Source organism: Aquarana catesbeiana, linkage group LG06, assembly GCF_042186555.1.
Source record: "Aquarana catesbeiana isolate 2022-GZ linkage group LG06, ASM4218655v1, whole genome shotgun sequence".
In the NCBI taxonomy this organism is placed as follows: Eukaryota; Metazoa; Chordata; class Amphibia; order Anura; family Ranidae; genus Aquarana; species Aquarana catesbeiana.
In genome coordinates this window covers 210118779-210136973 of record NC_133329.1, presented here as the reverse complement: position 1 = coordinate 210136973, position 18195 = coordinate 210118779, and the positions used below count along the sequence as shown (strand labels likewise).

The following is an 18195-nucleotide window of genomic DNA, read 5'->3' as shown; positions in this document are numbered from 1 at the left end:
ATTTAAGGATTATGGAGGCCACTGTGCTCTTAGGAACCTTAAGTGCAGCAGAATTTTTTTTTTTTTTGTAACCTTGGTCAGATCTATGCCTTGTCACAATTCTGTCTCTGAGCTCTTCGGGCAGTTCCTTTTGACCTCATGATTCTCATTTGCTCTGACATGCACTGTGAGCTGTAAGGTCTTATATAGACAGGTGTGTGTGTGGCTTTCCTAATCAAGTCCAATCCGTATAATCAAACACAGCTGGACTCAAATGAAGGTGTAGGACCATCTCAAGGATGATCAGAAGAAATGGACAGCACCTGAGTTAAATATGAGTGTCACAGCAAAGGGTCTGAATACTTAGGACCATGTGATATTTCAGTTTTTTTTCTTTTTTAATCTGCAAAAATGTCAACAATTCTGTGTTTTTCTGTCAATATGGGGTGCTGTGTGTACATTGAGGAAAAAAATGAACATAAATGATTTTAGCAAATGGCTGCAATATAACAAATAGTGAAAAATGTAAGGGGGTCTGAATACTTTCCATCCCCACTGTATTAATTTTTTCAGACAATGCCACAACGGTGGTGTACCTGAACAAGCAAGGGGGCACTTGCTCAGAGTTGCCTCATTAACACAGCAGATTCTGTCCTGGGCGGAGATCAATGTCACTTCAGTAAGGGCAGTCCACATCAAGGGGTCAGAAAATGTGCTGGCGGACTATTTGAGCAGGGTGAGCATCAGTTCCAGCGATTTGGGAGTTACATCAAGGCACGTTCCAGGAGGTGGTGCTAAGATGGGGTCTTCCCACAGTGGATCTTTTTGCCTCCAGTCTCAAAAGAAAACTACCGGTGGTGTTCTCTCTGGAGAGAGAGAGAGAGAGACACACAGAGTCTTTGGGGACAGATGCTTACACCTTTCCTCCTTTTCCCCTCTTACCCCTAGTAGTTCGGAAAATTATTCAGGGCCGGGCAGAAGTGGTTCTGATTGCCCCCTGGTGGCCCAGGAGGAGTTGCTTCTCTCTAAAGACCCTATCTGTATCCTCCCTGGCCCCTACCAATTCGGAAGGATCTGCTCCATCAGGGACCGGTGTTGCATCCAAACCCTCAAACCTTCCATTTGACAGACTGGAGGCTGAGTGGCACGTCCTACAGTTAAGGGGTTGTTCAGAGAAAGTTATCCAAACTATCCTGGACAGCCGTAAGTTGGTCACGAGAAGAATCTATGGGAAGGTTTGGAAATCTTTTTTTTTTTTTTTTTTTTTATTTCCTGGCAAAGGAAAACTGGTTTAGATTCTTTTTCCATTCCCTGTATGTTGGATTTTTTACAGGGGGGAGTGGAGAAGGGCCTCTCTCAGCACCCTTAGGGTTCAAATTGCTGCCCTATCTTTGTTTATAGAGAGAAGACTAGCGGAGGATCCTTTGGTTATAAGGTTCCTTTCAGCCAGATCTAGACATGCTCCCAGGCTCATCAAACATGTTCCTCCCTGGGATCTGTCGTTAGTATTAAATGCACTAACAAGGGCTCCTTTTGAGCCTTTGCATGGGGTTTCCCTGAGAATTATTTATTTGAAGTTATCCTTCCTATTAGCTATTACGTCAGGGAGAAGGATTTCTGATCTAGAGTCTCTTTCCTGTAAATATAGAAAATGGGGTGAGTTGGCGCTACCCTATATGGTGCTAAATGGTTGGTCAGGAGGCAGTACAAAAAGTATACTGTACTCCTGATAATAGATGCAACGCTAAATATAATTAAGTGCCAGGATGACATGCTCACATCCCATATAAAGTTAAATAATATATATATAACAGGTATAGCTCATGAAAGTGGAGTTCCACCCAAAAGTGGAACTTCCACTCATCGGATTCCTCCCCCCCTCCGGGTGTCACAGTTGGCACCTTTCAGGGGGAGGGGGGTGCAGATACCTGTATATTACAGGTATCTGTACCCACTTCCGGCGTAGATAGCCGCAGAATCTGCGGTTATTTACGCCACAACCTGTCCCCCCCTGTCTGCTGGGAAACACAAGGGTCCCAGAGACAACAGGGACCAGCCGTATTGCGCTGCGCGACTCGTGCATGCGCAGTAGAGAACCGGGAAGTGAAGCCGCACTGAGAGACGGTTCGGCCTCGGGTGCCGACATTGCAGGCACCCTGGACAGGTAAGTGTCCATGTTTTAAAAGTCAGCAGCTGCAGTATTTGTAGCTGCTGACTTTAAAAAAAAAAAAAAAAAACATTTCGGTGGAGCTTTAAGCTAAAATTGGACAAAAAATGAGCAAGCAATCACAAATTACTAAAAAGTGTCCATGATGATTTAGAACTCCATTGATATGTGCAGTCTAGTGTTCTTAGAAAATGAAAACACAGTAATGAGTGCGAATGGTGGTTGCAATTCATGGAGGAATCCTCATGCATTCGGATCAACATATATGTGATAGAAGTGGGTACTCTTACCGGAGGAGGTGGACACAATCACCGTACGGTGGAGTGTCATGCGAGCTTTGGGGATCAAACCATCCCAGGGGTACTGTGCTGAAAGACGCTGCTGGGGGGTTCCATCCAGGGCAACCGTGACTGTAGAATAATGTATGGATCCGCAGCAGGTGGAAGAATGTTTCTCAAAAAGTAATAAGCTGCTGGAAAAACGACTTCTGTCCCATATAGGTTCAATTCGTGAAAGGAAAAGAAAATCTCCACATAGGGCATGAATCCAATATAAAAAGTAGGGGTTGCTAAAGCTTTCGATGTCTTGTTACCACGCGACTTTTTATTACCATTCTGTGATCACGTTTTATCCAGTGCTTGTAAAGTATTTTCTGGCACTTTTTTTAAATCTACTTTTTATATTGGATTCATGTCCTATGTGGAGATTTTCTTTTCCTTTCACGAATTGAACCTATATGGGACAGAAGTCGTTTTTCCAGCAGCTTATTACTTTTTGAGAAACATTCTTCCAACTGCTGCGGATCCATACATTATTCTACAATCACGGTTGCCCTGGATGGAACCCCCCAGCAGCTTCTTCCAGCACAGTACCCCTTGGATGGTTTGATTCCCAAAGCTCGCATGACACTCCACCGTACGGTGATTGTGTCCACCTCCTCCGGTAAGAGTACCCACTTCTATCACTTATATGTTGATCCGAATGCATGAGGATTCCTCCACGAATTGCAACCACCATTTGCACTCATTACTGTGTTTTCATTTTCTAAGAACACTAGACTGCACACATCAATGGAGTTCTAAATCATGGACACTTTTTAGTAATTTGTGATTGCTTGCTCATTTTTTTGTCCAATTTTAGCTTAATGAGCTATACCGGATATAGAGATAGATATCGATAGATATAGATAGATATTATATGGGATGTGAGCACGTCATCCTGGCACTTATTATATTTAGCGCTGCATCTATCTATTACCTATATACCTTTTTGCACGGTGCACCACACTGATGCTGTCAGCTATTTTCACTTTTTTGTAATAGCGCAATTATTTATGAGTTTTATTTGTTATACTGTACTCCTAACACCAGATCAGCAGTAAGCGTGCTCCCTCTCGGGGATAAGGTATGTGAATATTAAACAGCTATCAGTGCTCGGAAGGCGTATGTACATCTAAAGGGCAAGTGCGTATTGAAGGATATAATATAAGCTAAATCCAATTATCTGTGATCAAGTATTAAAATAAAAATAAAAAAAGTAATAAAAACTACATAGCAAATAGGGCTATATAGCATATATATGCAAGGGTGTCCAGGAAAGTCCACACCCTATCATACAAATATTGGGCCTGTGTGCATAACCCACTAATATAGTGCAATAAGTCCACTTTCAAACATAAAATATATTAAGTGTCCAATTAGCCCAAAACATTGATCGATGTGAAAAATAAATAGATCGTCCCAAAATGTTCAGTGTTCCATAAATTGACTTCTGTGCTCGACGGGTATTGTGACTGTAGTGATTCCCCCAATGGGTCCCCACTCACCAGACATAGATACCCCTGCAGGGGTAATAGGCACAGAGTGGGTGGCTTTGTATGGCTTTCCTCCTTAGTAGTTGTGTCGGCCAGTCTGTTCCTCCATCAAACTAGTATCTCTGTTCGATCAGAATCCAAGTATGACTATTCAGTGCTTCCCGGGGCGTTCTCCATCACCAAACGGCAGAGTCCTCACAGAAAAAACAAGGGGCAAACAAAGCTGACAGCGGCAAGCCATGTGCTCACACGTGTAGACCAAAAAGGGCTGTAAAGACCCCTTCCTGAGAATTTTAGAGGACAGGGTAGTGATTTAGACCTGATCCTTTCTATTTACCCAAAGTTACTTTCATAGGTCCCAGGAGATGGTCCTTCCTAGTTTCTGCCCCTCCCAAGAATGCAGAAGGTTTAGACGTAAAGAGATGTCTTCTGCTTTATCTAGAGAAGTCCAGTTGTTTTAGGAGTTCCTCCCAACTGTTGGTTTTGTTCAGTGGCCCCAAGAAAGGGTCCAAAGCGTCTAAAAGTTCTATTGCTAGGTGGATTAGGGGTGCTGTCTGTGAGGCATACAAAGCGTCAGGTCGCACCCCTCCTAGAATTGGGGCCCATTCGACGAGATCCATGGCCACATCATGGGCAGAAAGAGTGGGGGCTTCCTGGGAAGAAATCTCTAAAGCTGCCGTCTGGTCCTCCTCTCATGCATTTGTCAAACATAATAGAGTTCAAATGCTTTCCAGCCAGGACCTCTCCTTTGTTAGGAAAGTGCTTCAGGCTGTCATCCTCCCTAAGTTTTGGAATCTTGCTTATTCTCTCAAGTAGCTGTCCTGGAAGGTGAGGGGGGTGAAAACCCCCGTTAGACTTAACGGTATTTCCAGGAACCTTCCAGGACAGCGTCTATATTCCCACCCTATTCTATTTTTTCACTGGTCGACCATGTTTAACTGATGGGGTGTTTTTTTTTTTTTCCTCTGCTGAGTGCACCTTTGGTGGAGGTTACTTGATCTTCTAAACAACTGAGGGTCAGAGGAAAGGGAGGGGCCTTTTAAATTGTTTCTGATTTGTGTTTCCTGTAGAGGGCGGAGCCAGTCATCTCTCAAGTAGCTGTCCTGGAAGGTTCCTGGAAATACCGTTACCGGTAAGTTTTTTTTTTATATATATATATATATATATATATATATATATATATATATATATATATATATATATATATATATATATATATATATATATATATATATATATATATATATATTATCCTAAGCTTTGAACATCTCACAGAGCGCTGTTCAATCCATCATCTGAAAATGGAGAGTATGGCACAACTGCAAACCAACCAAGACATGGCTGTCCACCTAAACTGCCAGGCAAGGAGAGCATTAATCGAAGAAGCAGCAAAGAGGCCCTTGGCAACTCTGGAGGGGCTGCAGAGATCCACAGCTCAAGTGGGAGAATCCTGTCCACAGCACAACTATTAGTCATGTACTCCACAAATCTGGCCTTTATGAAAGCGTGTCAAGAGAGCCATTGTTGAAAGAAAACCATAAGAAGTCCCATTTGCAGTTTGCGTGAAGCCATGTGGGGGGACACAGCAAACATGAGGAAGAAGGTTCTCTGGTCAGATGAGACCAAAATTGGACTTTTTGGCCTAAAAGCAAAACGGTGTGTGGCAGAAAACTAACACAGCACATCACCCTGAACACACCATCCCCACCGTGAAACATGGGGGTGGCAGCATCATGTTTTGGGGATGCTTTTTGTGAGCAGGGACAGGGAAGCTGGAAAAATTGATAGGAAGATGGATGGAGCCAAATACAGGGCAATCTTAGAAGAAAACCTGTTAGTCTGCAAAAGACTTGAGACTGGTGCAGAGGTTCACCATCCAGGACAACGACCCTAAACATTCTGCCAGAGCTACAATGGAATGGTTTAGATCAAAGCATAATCCTGTATTAGAATGGCCCAGTCAAAGTCCAGACCTAAATCCAATTGAGAATCTGTGGCTAGACTTGAAAATTGCTATTTACAGACACTCTCCATCCAATCTGACAGAGCTTGAGCGATTTTTGCAAAGAAGAATGGGCAAAATTGTCACTCTGTGAAAAGCTGGTAAAAACCTCCCCAGAAAGACTTACAGCTGTAATTGCAGCGAAAGGTGGTTCTACAAAGTATTGACTCAGGGGGCTCAATACAAATGCACGCCACACTTTTCAGATAAATGGGTTTTAACATTTGTTTTAAAAAAAAAAAAAAAAAAAAAAACCTTTTTTTCCTTAGACTTCCCAATTATGTGCCACTTTGTGTTGGTCTATCACATAAAATCCCAATAAAATACATTTACGTTTTTTTGTTGTAACATGACAAAATGACAGTGTGCAGCGACGGACCTGTCATCTTCCTGCTCAGCGGGGATCCACAGAGCGATCCCCGCTGAGCAATCGGATGTTCACGGGGCGCATCATTGCTGATCTGCCCCATGTGAAAGAGCCCTTAAACTTCTCAACAACTTTATCCCTGACCTGTCTGGTCTGTTCCTTGGCCTTCATTTTGCGGTTTGTTCACTAAGGTTTTCTAACAAACCTCTGAGGACTTCACAGAGCAGCTGTATTTTATGCTGAGATTAAATTACACACAGATGGGCACTATTTACTAATTAGGTGACTTCTGAAGACAATTGGTTCCACTAGATTTTAGTTAGGGGTATCAGAGTAAAGAGGCTGAATACTAATGCACACCACACTTTTTACATATTTTATTTGTAGAAAAATTTGAAAACAATTTATCATTTTCTTTCCACTTCACAATTTATGTGCCACTTTGTGTCCGTCTATCACATAAAATACATTTATGTTTTTGGTTGTGACATAACAAAATGTAGAAAATTTCAAGGGGTTAAATATTTTTTCATGGCACTGTATATTGTGAGAGACGTGGTTACCCTTCCACAAGACCTTGGTACTCCTAATTCTATACAGAATGAAAATCAGACTTTGCCTTTGATTTTGGATTCAACAGAATATTTTAATCAGTGAACCAAGTGAAGATGTCATGGACAAAAATTGAGACCCATAACCAAATATTTAGTTGCACAACTTTAGAGGCATTCAGTGCAGACAGGCGATATCTATAGCGCTCAATGAGGCTTCTTGCATAGTTCTAGTTGGTAAGGTTGAGTAACCCAGACACCAGTCCATCCAGTTCAACTTGAGATTGTGTTTTGCAGAGAAGCACATCTAAAAGTTGTGTGTGTGTGTGTGTGTTTTTTTTTTTTTTTTTTCCTCCTTATCCAAACTCTCCACTAAGGCCACCAACTGTGGAAGGGGGTTCCTCATCCTGAGAGTCACTAAAGATTTGTATATTGCAGTCTCTTAAAGTGGAGTTCCACCCAAAAATGGAACTTCCGCTTTTTGGATACCCCCCCTCCGGTGTCACATTTGGCACCTTTCAGGGGGGAAGAGGGAGCAGATACCTGTCTAATACAGGTATTTGCTACCACTTCCTGGCATAGATCACCGCGGCGCTTGCGGTGACCTACGCCACTTCCGGCGCCCAAACTGTCCTCCACCGCTGTATTCTGTGAGACACAGAACACAGCAGGGACCACAGAGGAAGTGCAGCGCAACTCGCGCATGTGCAGTAGTTAACCAGGAAGTGAAGCCGCACGGCTTCACTTCCTTATTCCCTTACCGAGGATGGCGGCGGCAGCAGCCGAGAGCCGACGGACGGATTGGCTGCCGACATCGCGGGCTCCCTGGACAAGTAAGTTTCCATATATTAAGTCAGCAGCTGCGGTATTTGTAGCTGCTGGCTTTTAAATTTTTTTTTTTTTTTTTTTTTTTCAGCGGACCTCCGCTTTAAGCGTGTCTTCTCCAGGGAGAATAAGTTTTAATGTTTTTGAAGTTGTTCCTCATAACTGAAGTCCTCCAGCCCCCTTGCAGACTGCTAATGCAACCATTTTTCTATTCAGGTACATGTCATGTCATCAATCCCAAAAGATCTTCGTGTGTAAATTACCCATCTGGCAACTGGAGACAGTGCAGAGAAGGGCAACCAAACTATATAAGTAACTGAAATTAATAAAAAAATAATAAATTAAGGGGGATATGATCAACAGGTACAAATACATAAGTGGTCCATATAGTGAACTTGGTGTTGAGATATTCACTTTAAGGTCATCAGAGGACAAGGGGGCACTCTTTAAGGCTAGAGGAAAAAAGATTTCCTCTCCAAATTTGGAAAGGTTTCTTCACAGTAAAGAAGCGAAACCCTTTTTCTTTTTTTTTTTTTTTTTTTTGTTGATTCATACTTGCCTCAATAGATGGAGGATCAGACCGATGCTACAGCTGTCCCCCGTCTGCACTGAGAACCGAGCCACTGAACACTGCCGATGGGTCAGTTCTCCTCCCCGAGCAGAGAGATGCTGCCTGTCAGTCAGCATCTCTTCTGCTCTGATCCTCCATGCTCATTGGAGCGATGAGCTGTGGAGGGGCGGGGAGTGGCGTCTCATCGGCTTTCTGAGACTGTCATCAGTCAAGGCAGCTGGCAGATCCAGACTTGGAAAGTCGGGATCATGCGCTGCCTTGACTGATGGCAGTGACGTCAGTGGAGAGCTGACTTCAAACCGCAGAGAAACCCAGCCTAAAAAGCTCAGGCTGGACTTTAACTTTAGAAACAATTTATTTTTTTCTTCTGTGAACATAGCTGATTTGAGTTGTCTAAAAGCTCCAGTTTTGTCATCTGCCCAGAGTTTTTCTTTCAACAGTGGAGTCCTTCTTCCTTTCTGGAGTCCACTACTGTTCAAAAAAATGTTACGATCAGACACTGATGTACTTTTTATCTTTTTGAAAATCTTTTTATTGAATATAAGACATACAACAAATAACAACATCAAACCTGCCACAGCATTGGGACTAGACCCACGCAGGAGTCAGTGCCAGCCGGCCTTTGGGCTGCAGCCAGCCTTAATATCATACAGCTGTAGCATGTCCGAAAGAAAAGAACAACAAACAAACCTAGTGTGGTATTGGCTCATGCTCATTTAAAGTATTTCAGGATCAGATTTATTAGTTGAGACCCAAGGGACAATATTAGATATCAAATAAACCCATCTCAGAGATTACATTACCAAAAAATCAACCAATGTATCAGTATCACTTTCTCCTGTAGAGTGGTATTTATATACCTGTTCAATCAGTCTGCGGTTGCCGTGGAGGCCTCAGCTAGCCATTTGGCCCACACTCTATCATATTTTTTGGGGCATCCTCTGTTTTGATGGTTTCTTTATAGAGCGGTAGTACTTTATTGACATGTGTTTTCCATAACAATATGGATGGCGGGGCACGTTTTTTCCAGCAGAGAGTGATCATTTTCCTTGCATAAAAGAGCAGGAGCCCTATGAGGGTTCTCTCTGCTATCCTGGGGGCTAATTCTTCCACTAAACCTAGAAGGCAGATCTGCGGGGTTGGGGCTATATCTGTTCTCACCACTTCTTGTATTACAGATAGTACTTCTGACCAGTAGTTTTTAATTGCTGGACAGGACCAGAAAATGTGTATAAAATCACCTGGAACCCCAGTACATCTCCAACACTCCGAGGACAGGGAGGTCCTCATCTTATGCAATCTATATGGGGTGAGATATGCCCGATTTAGTATTGTATGAGACGGTCTCGAAGTGAGACCAGGATTTTGAAGGGGAAATCCCACATGTCCTCCCAATCCTCGGAGTCTAGTGTCGGGATATCCTGTGTCCATTGCTGCCGGAGCTTTGACAGATCTGGAGAGGAAACTCTGAGGAGATGTGCATAAAGGACCGAGGTCGGTTTCCTGGTGCATTCATATCTTGTGACCCTCTCCAGTTCGGATTGCACTATTTGTGTGTCATTGGGTATTTGGGCTTTAAACGTATGAGACAGTTGCATATAGCAAAATAGATGCGAGGGAGGCACATTGTATTGGGATACCAGGTGATTGAAGGGGTGTATGGCGGTGCCGGTGGCGAGGTCAGATATCAGTTTAATACAGCATTTTGCCCATATTTTAGGGTCTGGTAATGAGTAGAGATGGGGTAGGGTAGGGTTGTTCCATAGGGGGGTGTGCGGGGAGATTGCATTTCGTAGGAACTTCTCAAGTTCCAGTCCTGCCCTCCAGGCCCTTATGCCGCGTACACACGGTCGGACTTTTCGTCTACAAAAGTCCGACAGCCTGTCCGACAGACTTCCGGCGGACTTTCGGCGGACTTGCAGCAGACTTTCTAACGAACGGACTTGCCTACACACGACCACACAAAAGTCCGACGGATTCGTACGTGATGATGTACACCGGACTAAAATAAGGAAGTTCATAGCCAGTAGCCAATAGCTGCCCTAGCATGGGTTTTTGTCCGTCGGACTAGCACACAGACGAGCGGATTTCGGGGTCCGTCGTAGTTACGACGTAAAGATTTGAAGCATGTTTCAAATCTAAAGTCCGTCGGATTTGAGGCTGAAAAAGTCTGCTGAAAGTCCGGAGAAGCCCACACACGATCGGATTACCAGCCAGCTTTAGTCCGTCGGCGTCCGTTGGACTTTTGTAGACGAAAAGTCCGACCGTGTGTACGCGGCATTAGAGTCGTGCGCATGGAGGTGGTCAAATCATATGGAGCCTTGGGACCTCGAAGGGGTAAATGTGTAAGGGCTTCGATGTACTTTTATCTTTTGAGTTGAGCTGGTATCTTTTAGAAGTTTTGACTCTGTCTACCATTCGCATTCTCCTTCTGTTCAGTCTTGGGTCAAATTTCTTCTTGCAGCCACGTCCAGGGAGGTTGACCGCATGCCCACCGTCCTTAAAATGTATATAAACCCAAGATCGAAAATTGATCATGTTGCAGCTTATTGATTCTTTGTTGTGATGGTTACATTTAATTTTCTTGTTTTTACACTTTTTTTTTTTTTTTATCTTGTTAATCTGGTAATTTTGCCACTAGCACACTTCCTGTGTTCCAGGGTGCAAACTGTGGTGAGCGGCACTGTGATTCTAGGACAGCGAGTGTTAGGACTACATAACATCTTCCTCTTTTCCATAACATGAGGGTGGGGGCTTGTAGTCAACGGTAACAGTGATAACAGTTCAGAGGCAGAGAGTACCAGGAGTGAAGCGCTTACAGGTGTTCTGGCTGGATGATCTACAGTATTTTAAAAAAATGAGTACACCGTCACATTTTGTAAATATTTTATTACGTCTCTTCATGTGACAACACTGAAGAAATGACACTTTGCTACAATGTAAAGTAGTGAGTGTACAGCTTGTATAACAGTGTAAATTTGCTGTCCCCCAAAATAATTCGACATAGCCATTAATGTCTAAACCGCTGGCAACAAAAGTACACCCCTAAGTGAAAATGTCCAAATTGGGCCCAAAGTGTCAATATTTTGTGTGGTCATCATTATTTTCCAGCACTGCCTTAACCCTCTTGGGCATGGAGTTCACCAGAGCTTCACAGGTTGCCACTGGAGTCCTCTTCCACTCCTCCATGACAAGATCACGGAGCTAATGCATGTTGGAGACCTTGCACTCCTCCACCTTCCGTTTGAGGATGCCCCACAGATGCTCAATAGGGTTTAGGTCTGGAAACAGGCTTGGCCAGTCCATCACCTTTACTCTCAGCTTCTTTAGCAAGGCAGTGGTCCTCTTGGAGGTGTGTTTGGGGTCATTATCATATTGGAATACTGCCCTGCGGCCCAGTCTCTGAAGGGAGGGGATCATGCTCTGCTTCAGTATGTCACAGTACATGTTGGCATTCATGGTTCCCTCCAATGAATTGTAGCTCTCCAGTGCCTGCAGCACTCATCCAGCCCCAGACCATGACACTCCCACCACCAATGCTTGACTGTAGGCAAGACACACTTGTCTTTGTACTCCTCACGTGGTTCCCGCAACACACGCTTGACACCAGTAATCCATATCCTTAGTCTGCTTGTCTTCAGCAAACTACGGGCTTTCTTGTGCATCATCTTTAGAAAAGGCTTTCTTCTGGGACAACAGCCATGCAGACCAATGTGATGCGGCATATGATCTGAGCAATGACAAGCTGAATCCTCTGCAGCAATGCTGGCAGCACTCATACGTCTATTTCCCAAAGACAACCTCTGGATATGACGATGAGCACGTACACTCAACTTCTTTGGTCGACCATGGCGAGGCCTGGTTTGCATGGAACCTGTTAAACCACTGGTCTTTGCCACCGTGCTGCAGCTCAGTTTTAGAGTCTTGGCAGTCTTCTTATAGCCTAGGCCATGTTTATGTAGATCAACAGGTTTGTTTTTTTTTTTTTTTTTTTTGTTGTGTTTTTTTTTTTTTTTTCAGATCATCAGAGTTCTTTGCCATGAGGTGCCACGTTGAACTTCCAGTGACCAGTGTGTGAGAGTGATAACACCAAATTTAGCACACCTGCTCCCCATTCCCATTTGAGACCTTGTAACACTGAGTCACATGACACTGGGAAAGGAAGATGGGTTAATTGGGCCTAATTTAGACATTTTCACTTAGGGGGGTGTACTCACTTTTGTTGCCAGCAGTTTAGACATTAATGGGTGTGAATTATTTTGAGGGGACAGCAAATTTACACTGTTATACAAGCTGTACGCTCACTACTTTACATTGTAGCAAAGTGTAATTTCTTCAGTGTTGTCACATGAAGATATAAAATATTTACAAAAACGTTAGGGGTGTACTCGCTCTTGTAAAATATATTGTATGTAAATTTTTTTTAATTTTTTTTTAATTATTTTTTTTTTTTTTTTTTGCACTTGTCAAACAGATAAAACACCTAATGGCTTATTTAACAGGCTACTTTGAGATGGTCCTGTAGCCTTACATTCCCTTTAGTTTGCAGGGACTTCCTGTTTTGGCTATTATAACCTTTAACATGTTGGTCTATAATTTTCTTTCTGCTCTCCTTGGACAAATTTTTCGTTTGCTTTATCTGGTCCATGTTCAGTGTGGTGTACACACTTAAGTATAACTAAAGGCAAAACCTTCTTCTTTTTTTTTTTTTTTTTTTTTTGATGGTTTGGAACACCTATTAGGTATTTATTGCTGTCCATGTCCCTGTTATAGAGAACCATCCTCTCTATTTGTCCTGTTTACCGTTCTCAGTGAAAGTAAAAAAAAAATCCCAAATTTTGGGTTGTCCCCAGAAAAGTAAGAGGTGAAATCTTCAAATATGGAGTTCTAGTACCCTAGGGGTCCCTAAGAGATTCCCTTAATTTGTAGGGATTTCCTCATTTCCTGTTTTGAAGGAAAATCTGCCCAATTGCCCACAAATGGCAAATCTCACAGGGGTTATAACCTTCCCTTACACTACCAAAAATGGAGAGTGGGGGGGGGGGGTAGCCTATAGTTTGACTTTAAATAAGCTGACTGATTGCAACATATATACAAATGATTTGTGATGCAAATGACAGAAAACCATTAATGTTGAACTGGCATTATGATCCAATTATTTATAATCTTTTCTAGAGGTACCAACAAATCTGGTTCAGGTCATTTGAAAATCTATTTGCAGAATAAGAAATGTATTTTACACTCTTTGCTTTACTCTGACATACTGAAAGGCCTGCAAGTATATATCAGCAAACTGCTTTTCACTTTTCAGGAGGAATGAAGCCTTGTTTCAATGAGCTGTAAGAGTATAATCTACAGTATATACATTTTATATTGTATGGCATGTGCTACTAATTGACCTTGCATTTACCTTTACAGAAAGTGTGGATGCCCATCAGCGGACTTTGGACTTAGGAATTCAGACTGGATGCCAGCGACGCAATAAAGAAGTTTTAGCCTGGGTTAAGAAACGACGACGAACTATTCGTCGAGAGGATTTGATCAGCTTTTTGTGTGGCAAAATTCCACCTCCACGTAACTCTCGTGCACCACCGAGACTGACTGTTGTTTCTCCTAACCGAGCTACACCATCTGAAACTGGCTCATCTGTAGAGACTGATTTGCAGCCCTTCCGAGAAGCAATAGCGCTCCATGGTAAGTGTTAGTTTGAACTGAATATCATTGAAGCACTAGCACTGCTGTTGTGATTTGTATAGTTTCTGCACAACAAAGAACAAATGCCAGATTTAACGTGATGCTAAACTCTGGTTTAGAAAAAAATATTCATTCTTTTTCATACATCACGGGACACAGTCGAGCTAATATTCATTACCTGTTGGTTATACTTCATCATTAGGTGAATGGACACTGGTAGACCACAGGTCTTCAGACAGGAAGTGATCCCCTATATAATCCCTCCCATACAGGAAGCACTTCAGGTGTTTTTTTTTTTTTTTTTTTTTTTTTTACACCAGTGTCTGCAAGGTGGATGGCACTGTTTTTTGTTTGAGCTCTCTGAGCTCCAGGTCTCTAGTCCCACAAACAGTTCCAAAAATGAATAAAGGGATTGACCGATCGGATCCATTTGACACAGGCTTTTATGCTTAGATAAATGGTATCCGAGCCTCGCAAAGAAGTCTCAAGATCTTTTGAGGTTTTGCCTGTAACGTGGCCTCCGGGCGCTGGACCCTGCAGAGTGAAAATCCTGGACACTACAGGCCTTTCCTGCAGGGTGCTGTACAGGTCCAAGGGAGTGGACCCTAAACAAGAAAGGGTACCTAGTCCTTGAAGGTCCAAGTGACAGGAACCCACCGTGAAGGGTGAAGATTGGGCCCTTAGCTTCTAAATGGCCCTGCGCTTGAACGGGTAAGTGAAACCCCTTTATTTTATTATTGTGAGGTGTCCCAGTGATTGTAAAAATCGGTCAAGCTAGCTAAAGGCTGGACACCTGTGTGCGGTGACCATACGGGGGAGTTCTGGGCTAGCTGTGGGTGTTTACCAAGTGTACATTTTTTGCTTGTCTGGCTGTTTTTCTACTTGTATGATGGCGCACCAGGGTGCACCATTTTGCCTTGGTTCGCCATGGTGCACGTGCGTTCGCAAGAGTGCTGCTGGGCTCAGCAGTTTGGCGGCCATGGTGCACGCAGCTTCGCCCGCACATGCACCGTAGCCTTTATCTGGGAACACGAAGATTTGCGTCATACGTGAATACAGTCACGCCCATTTGCCGTGTCTGCGCACATGCGTGCACACAGGCATAGAGCGTTGCGGCGCACACCCAGCTTATTTAAGCTGCACAGTCCAAGCATGTGGTTCTTCGAGAAGGCAGCTGTGGGGCACAGAGCAGGCTCTGAACAAACACTTGCAGTGCTTCATTTTTCCTTGCCCGGGTCACGTGAGTCACCAGGTGTTGGTTGGCAGGCTAAAGGTGCTTAGCAGGATTGTTGCATAGGGGCTTGGTGAGCCCTATTAAAGGGTCTCCCTTCTGAGTTGTTTTTATTACACCCAAGTACTCTTTGTTTGCAGGCATTGAATGTCTTCCAAAAAGAGGAGCGGGACTAACACCACAGGGAAGGGCAAACCTACATCATCAGTCGTTCCTGATGCGCCTAGTCGTAACCCTGGTGTTGTATCCCCTGAAAGACCAGAGGCTCCCAGGCAATCTGAGCCGCTGCGACTATCTGGTATTGTGCCTACAGTCAGCGCTGCTGCTTCATCCTTTTTTACGAAGGATGAACTATCCTCAGCCCTAGCCGGGTTAGAGCACAGGATTTCTGGCATGATTGCCTCCATCCCGCAGGGTGGCAGGAAGCGTGACAGATCCCCCTCCCTGAAGTCTCCTCGTCTGGAGCAGGAATAGGTTGAGGAAGAGCTTAAAGCTCAAGATTCAGTGGAGTGCCTGGCAGATGAGTCTGGTTCTGAGCAATCTGGACAAGATATCCACTGTCTGCCTCTGTCACAGAGGTTTTTGAGCCTGACTGACCGAAATGGTTTGTTCTGCCTTTAAGTTGCCTCTTGCAGAGGCGACTGAGCCCCCCTGGTCCTCTTTGGGATCTCTGAGACCTTTTCACGTCGCACAGACTTTCCCGCTACACCCCTTGTTGGAACAGGTGGTGTATGCTGATTGGGAACATCCTGACAGGACTTTTTTGCCTCCTAAAATGGTTTTCCCTTTTATATCCCATGTATGAAAAGTTTGTTAAAAAAAATGGAGCACATCAGCCATAGATGCAGCAGTCTCTTCCTTAAACAAGAACTTAAGGCCCCTTTCACATGTGTGGATCCCGGGAGGATCCGTTTTTGGACATCCGCTTGCTCAGCGGGTATCGCTCCCTTTGATCCCCGCTGAGCCGGAGGATGATTAGTCAGTCTCTGCACACTGCATAAATGGACCGGTCAGATCTCCGCTTTCCTCTATGGGGGGGATCGGATGAAAATGGACCGTCTGTCTGTTTTCATCCGATGACGGATAGAAAAATAGGGTTTTCCTCCGTCGTCAGAAACGAAGCATAGTGGAGACTGATGTCATCGGATGTTCATCCGCTATCCCATAGGGATACATGTATGTCCGTTTTTCATCCGAAAACGGATGGATGAAAAACGCCTGTGTGAAAGGGGCCTAACTTGTCCAGTAGATAATGCACAGGTCTTGAAAGACCCTGTTGTTGTGTTTTTTTTTATTTTTTTTTTCATTTATATATGATTACACCAGTTATACAACCTACTATACCCCTTCATTCAGCCCAAAAAACAAAACCACAAATTACATTACATCGTTCCATAATTACCCCTCCTATCCCTGCATCAATAATTTACATATTATAAACTTACAACCCAGGAAAAAAAAAAAAAAAAAAAACATTTTTCTCTCCCTTCTTTTTCTAACCTTTCCCTTCCCTCTTCTTTTTTCCCTCCCCTTCCCCTGTGAATAGTGGAAAAGAGGAAGACCCTTCCTCTTCCCCTCTAAATACGTAGTGCTTGGGAAATAAAATATTAATTGCTCCTATATATCCTTCCCCTTCTCTCTTTTACTGTGCCCATTCAAACTTGCCTCCGCAATAATCTTTGTGCCCCTGTGAGTAAGAAAGGGAAGATACTCTCCTCTTCCCCCCCCTTAACTTGTGGTGCTTAAGAAGGAACCCCCCCCCCCCCCCCCCTTACTTGTGTTTCCCACCCATCTACCCAGTGCTTAGGTACGAGCGTAAGGGAAAGAGGAAAACCACCACCTCAAACCCCCCCCCCAAATAACCTATATTATTTTAGCCCCCACCCTCTTTACACATAATTAGCATTAGAGAAGTCAAGTCCGTGTCTAACTTTCTTTCCAGGGTCAATCTTCTTCTTCTTTTTTTTTCTTAATGACTATACCATATCTTCCTCCTCTACTCCTTAGTATTTCCCTCTTCTGTTATCTCCTTAGCACATTGTTCCCATTTTGCCCAGGTCCTTTCAAATTTCCCTTTTTGATTCTTAACCACATGCATCCACCTCTCCGCTTCCCTTATTAAATTAACTTCATTTCTCCAATCCATAGCTGTCGGGCCCCGAGCTTGTCTCCAGTACTTCAGGATTAGCCTTTTCGCTGCATTTAATAAATGTGGAGTTATACTTTCTCTGTAAGTTTTGATGGGTCTGGGCTTACCATGAAATAGGTACTGTATAGGCCCGAACTCCAGGGGGTCCGCTATTTCTCAATCCATGGGGCCACTGATTCCCAGAACAACTTAATTACTGGGCATGTCCACCAAAGATGGAGAAAGGTACCCCTCTGTCCACATCCCCTCCAGCACCTATCACTTGTTGTTGGTGAGATTTGCACTAGTTTAGCTGGAATCCTGTACCACCTTGCTAGGAACTTATATGCCATTTCTTGCACCTTTGAGCTTACAGAGGTATTAAACGTTAGTGAAATCGTTCTCTTAATTTGATTATCTGTCCATGCTTGACCCAGTTCCTTCTCCCATTCTTTTACAAAGTATGGGGTTATCTTTTCCTGTTCCCTTAGGATCTCTCAAATGTAGTGAGTGAGTTCATGGGTCTCATTAAAGGCTTTATTTATTAAAAAAAACTCATCATTTGACAATATTTCCATTCTGCCATTCGTGTCGCCCCCAGACATCCCATCTCCTCCCCCGGGGGGAACCAGGGGAATCCCTCCCAGAGGAGTCAGAGGGGACGTCTGGGGTGCGTATCTACCCTTCCTGTTCATCCTATCCCACACTTCCAATGAATTCAGGGTCAGCGAAGAGGCCCATTGTGACAGCCCTCTCAGAGACCCTTGGATCCAGGGTGCTCCCACTAGATTTCTCCCCGCCATTGACATCTCTGCTTGTACCCATGGTTTCCCCTTTAAATCGTGACACCAATTCAGTATCCTAACT

At 43.8% G+C, this 18195-nt stretch overlaps 1 protein-coding gene across 1 annotated transcript in view; it reads left to right on the top strand.

Moving 5' to 3' along the window:
- The window catches only part of HAPSTR1 (HUWE1 associated protein modifying stress responses), a 41537-nt gene that overhangs the window by 9092 nt on the left and 14250 nt on the right, over positions 1-18195 (top strand). Inside the window, exon 3 of the mRNA XM_073632968.1 lies at positions 13694-13969. Coding sequence (XP_073489069.1) covers positions 13694-13969 — 276 coding nt within the window. The remainder of the gene's footprint in view (positions 1-13693; positions 13970-18195) is intronic.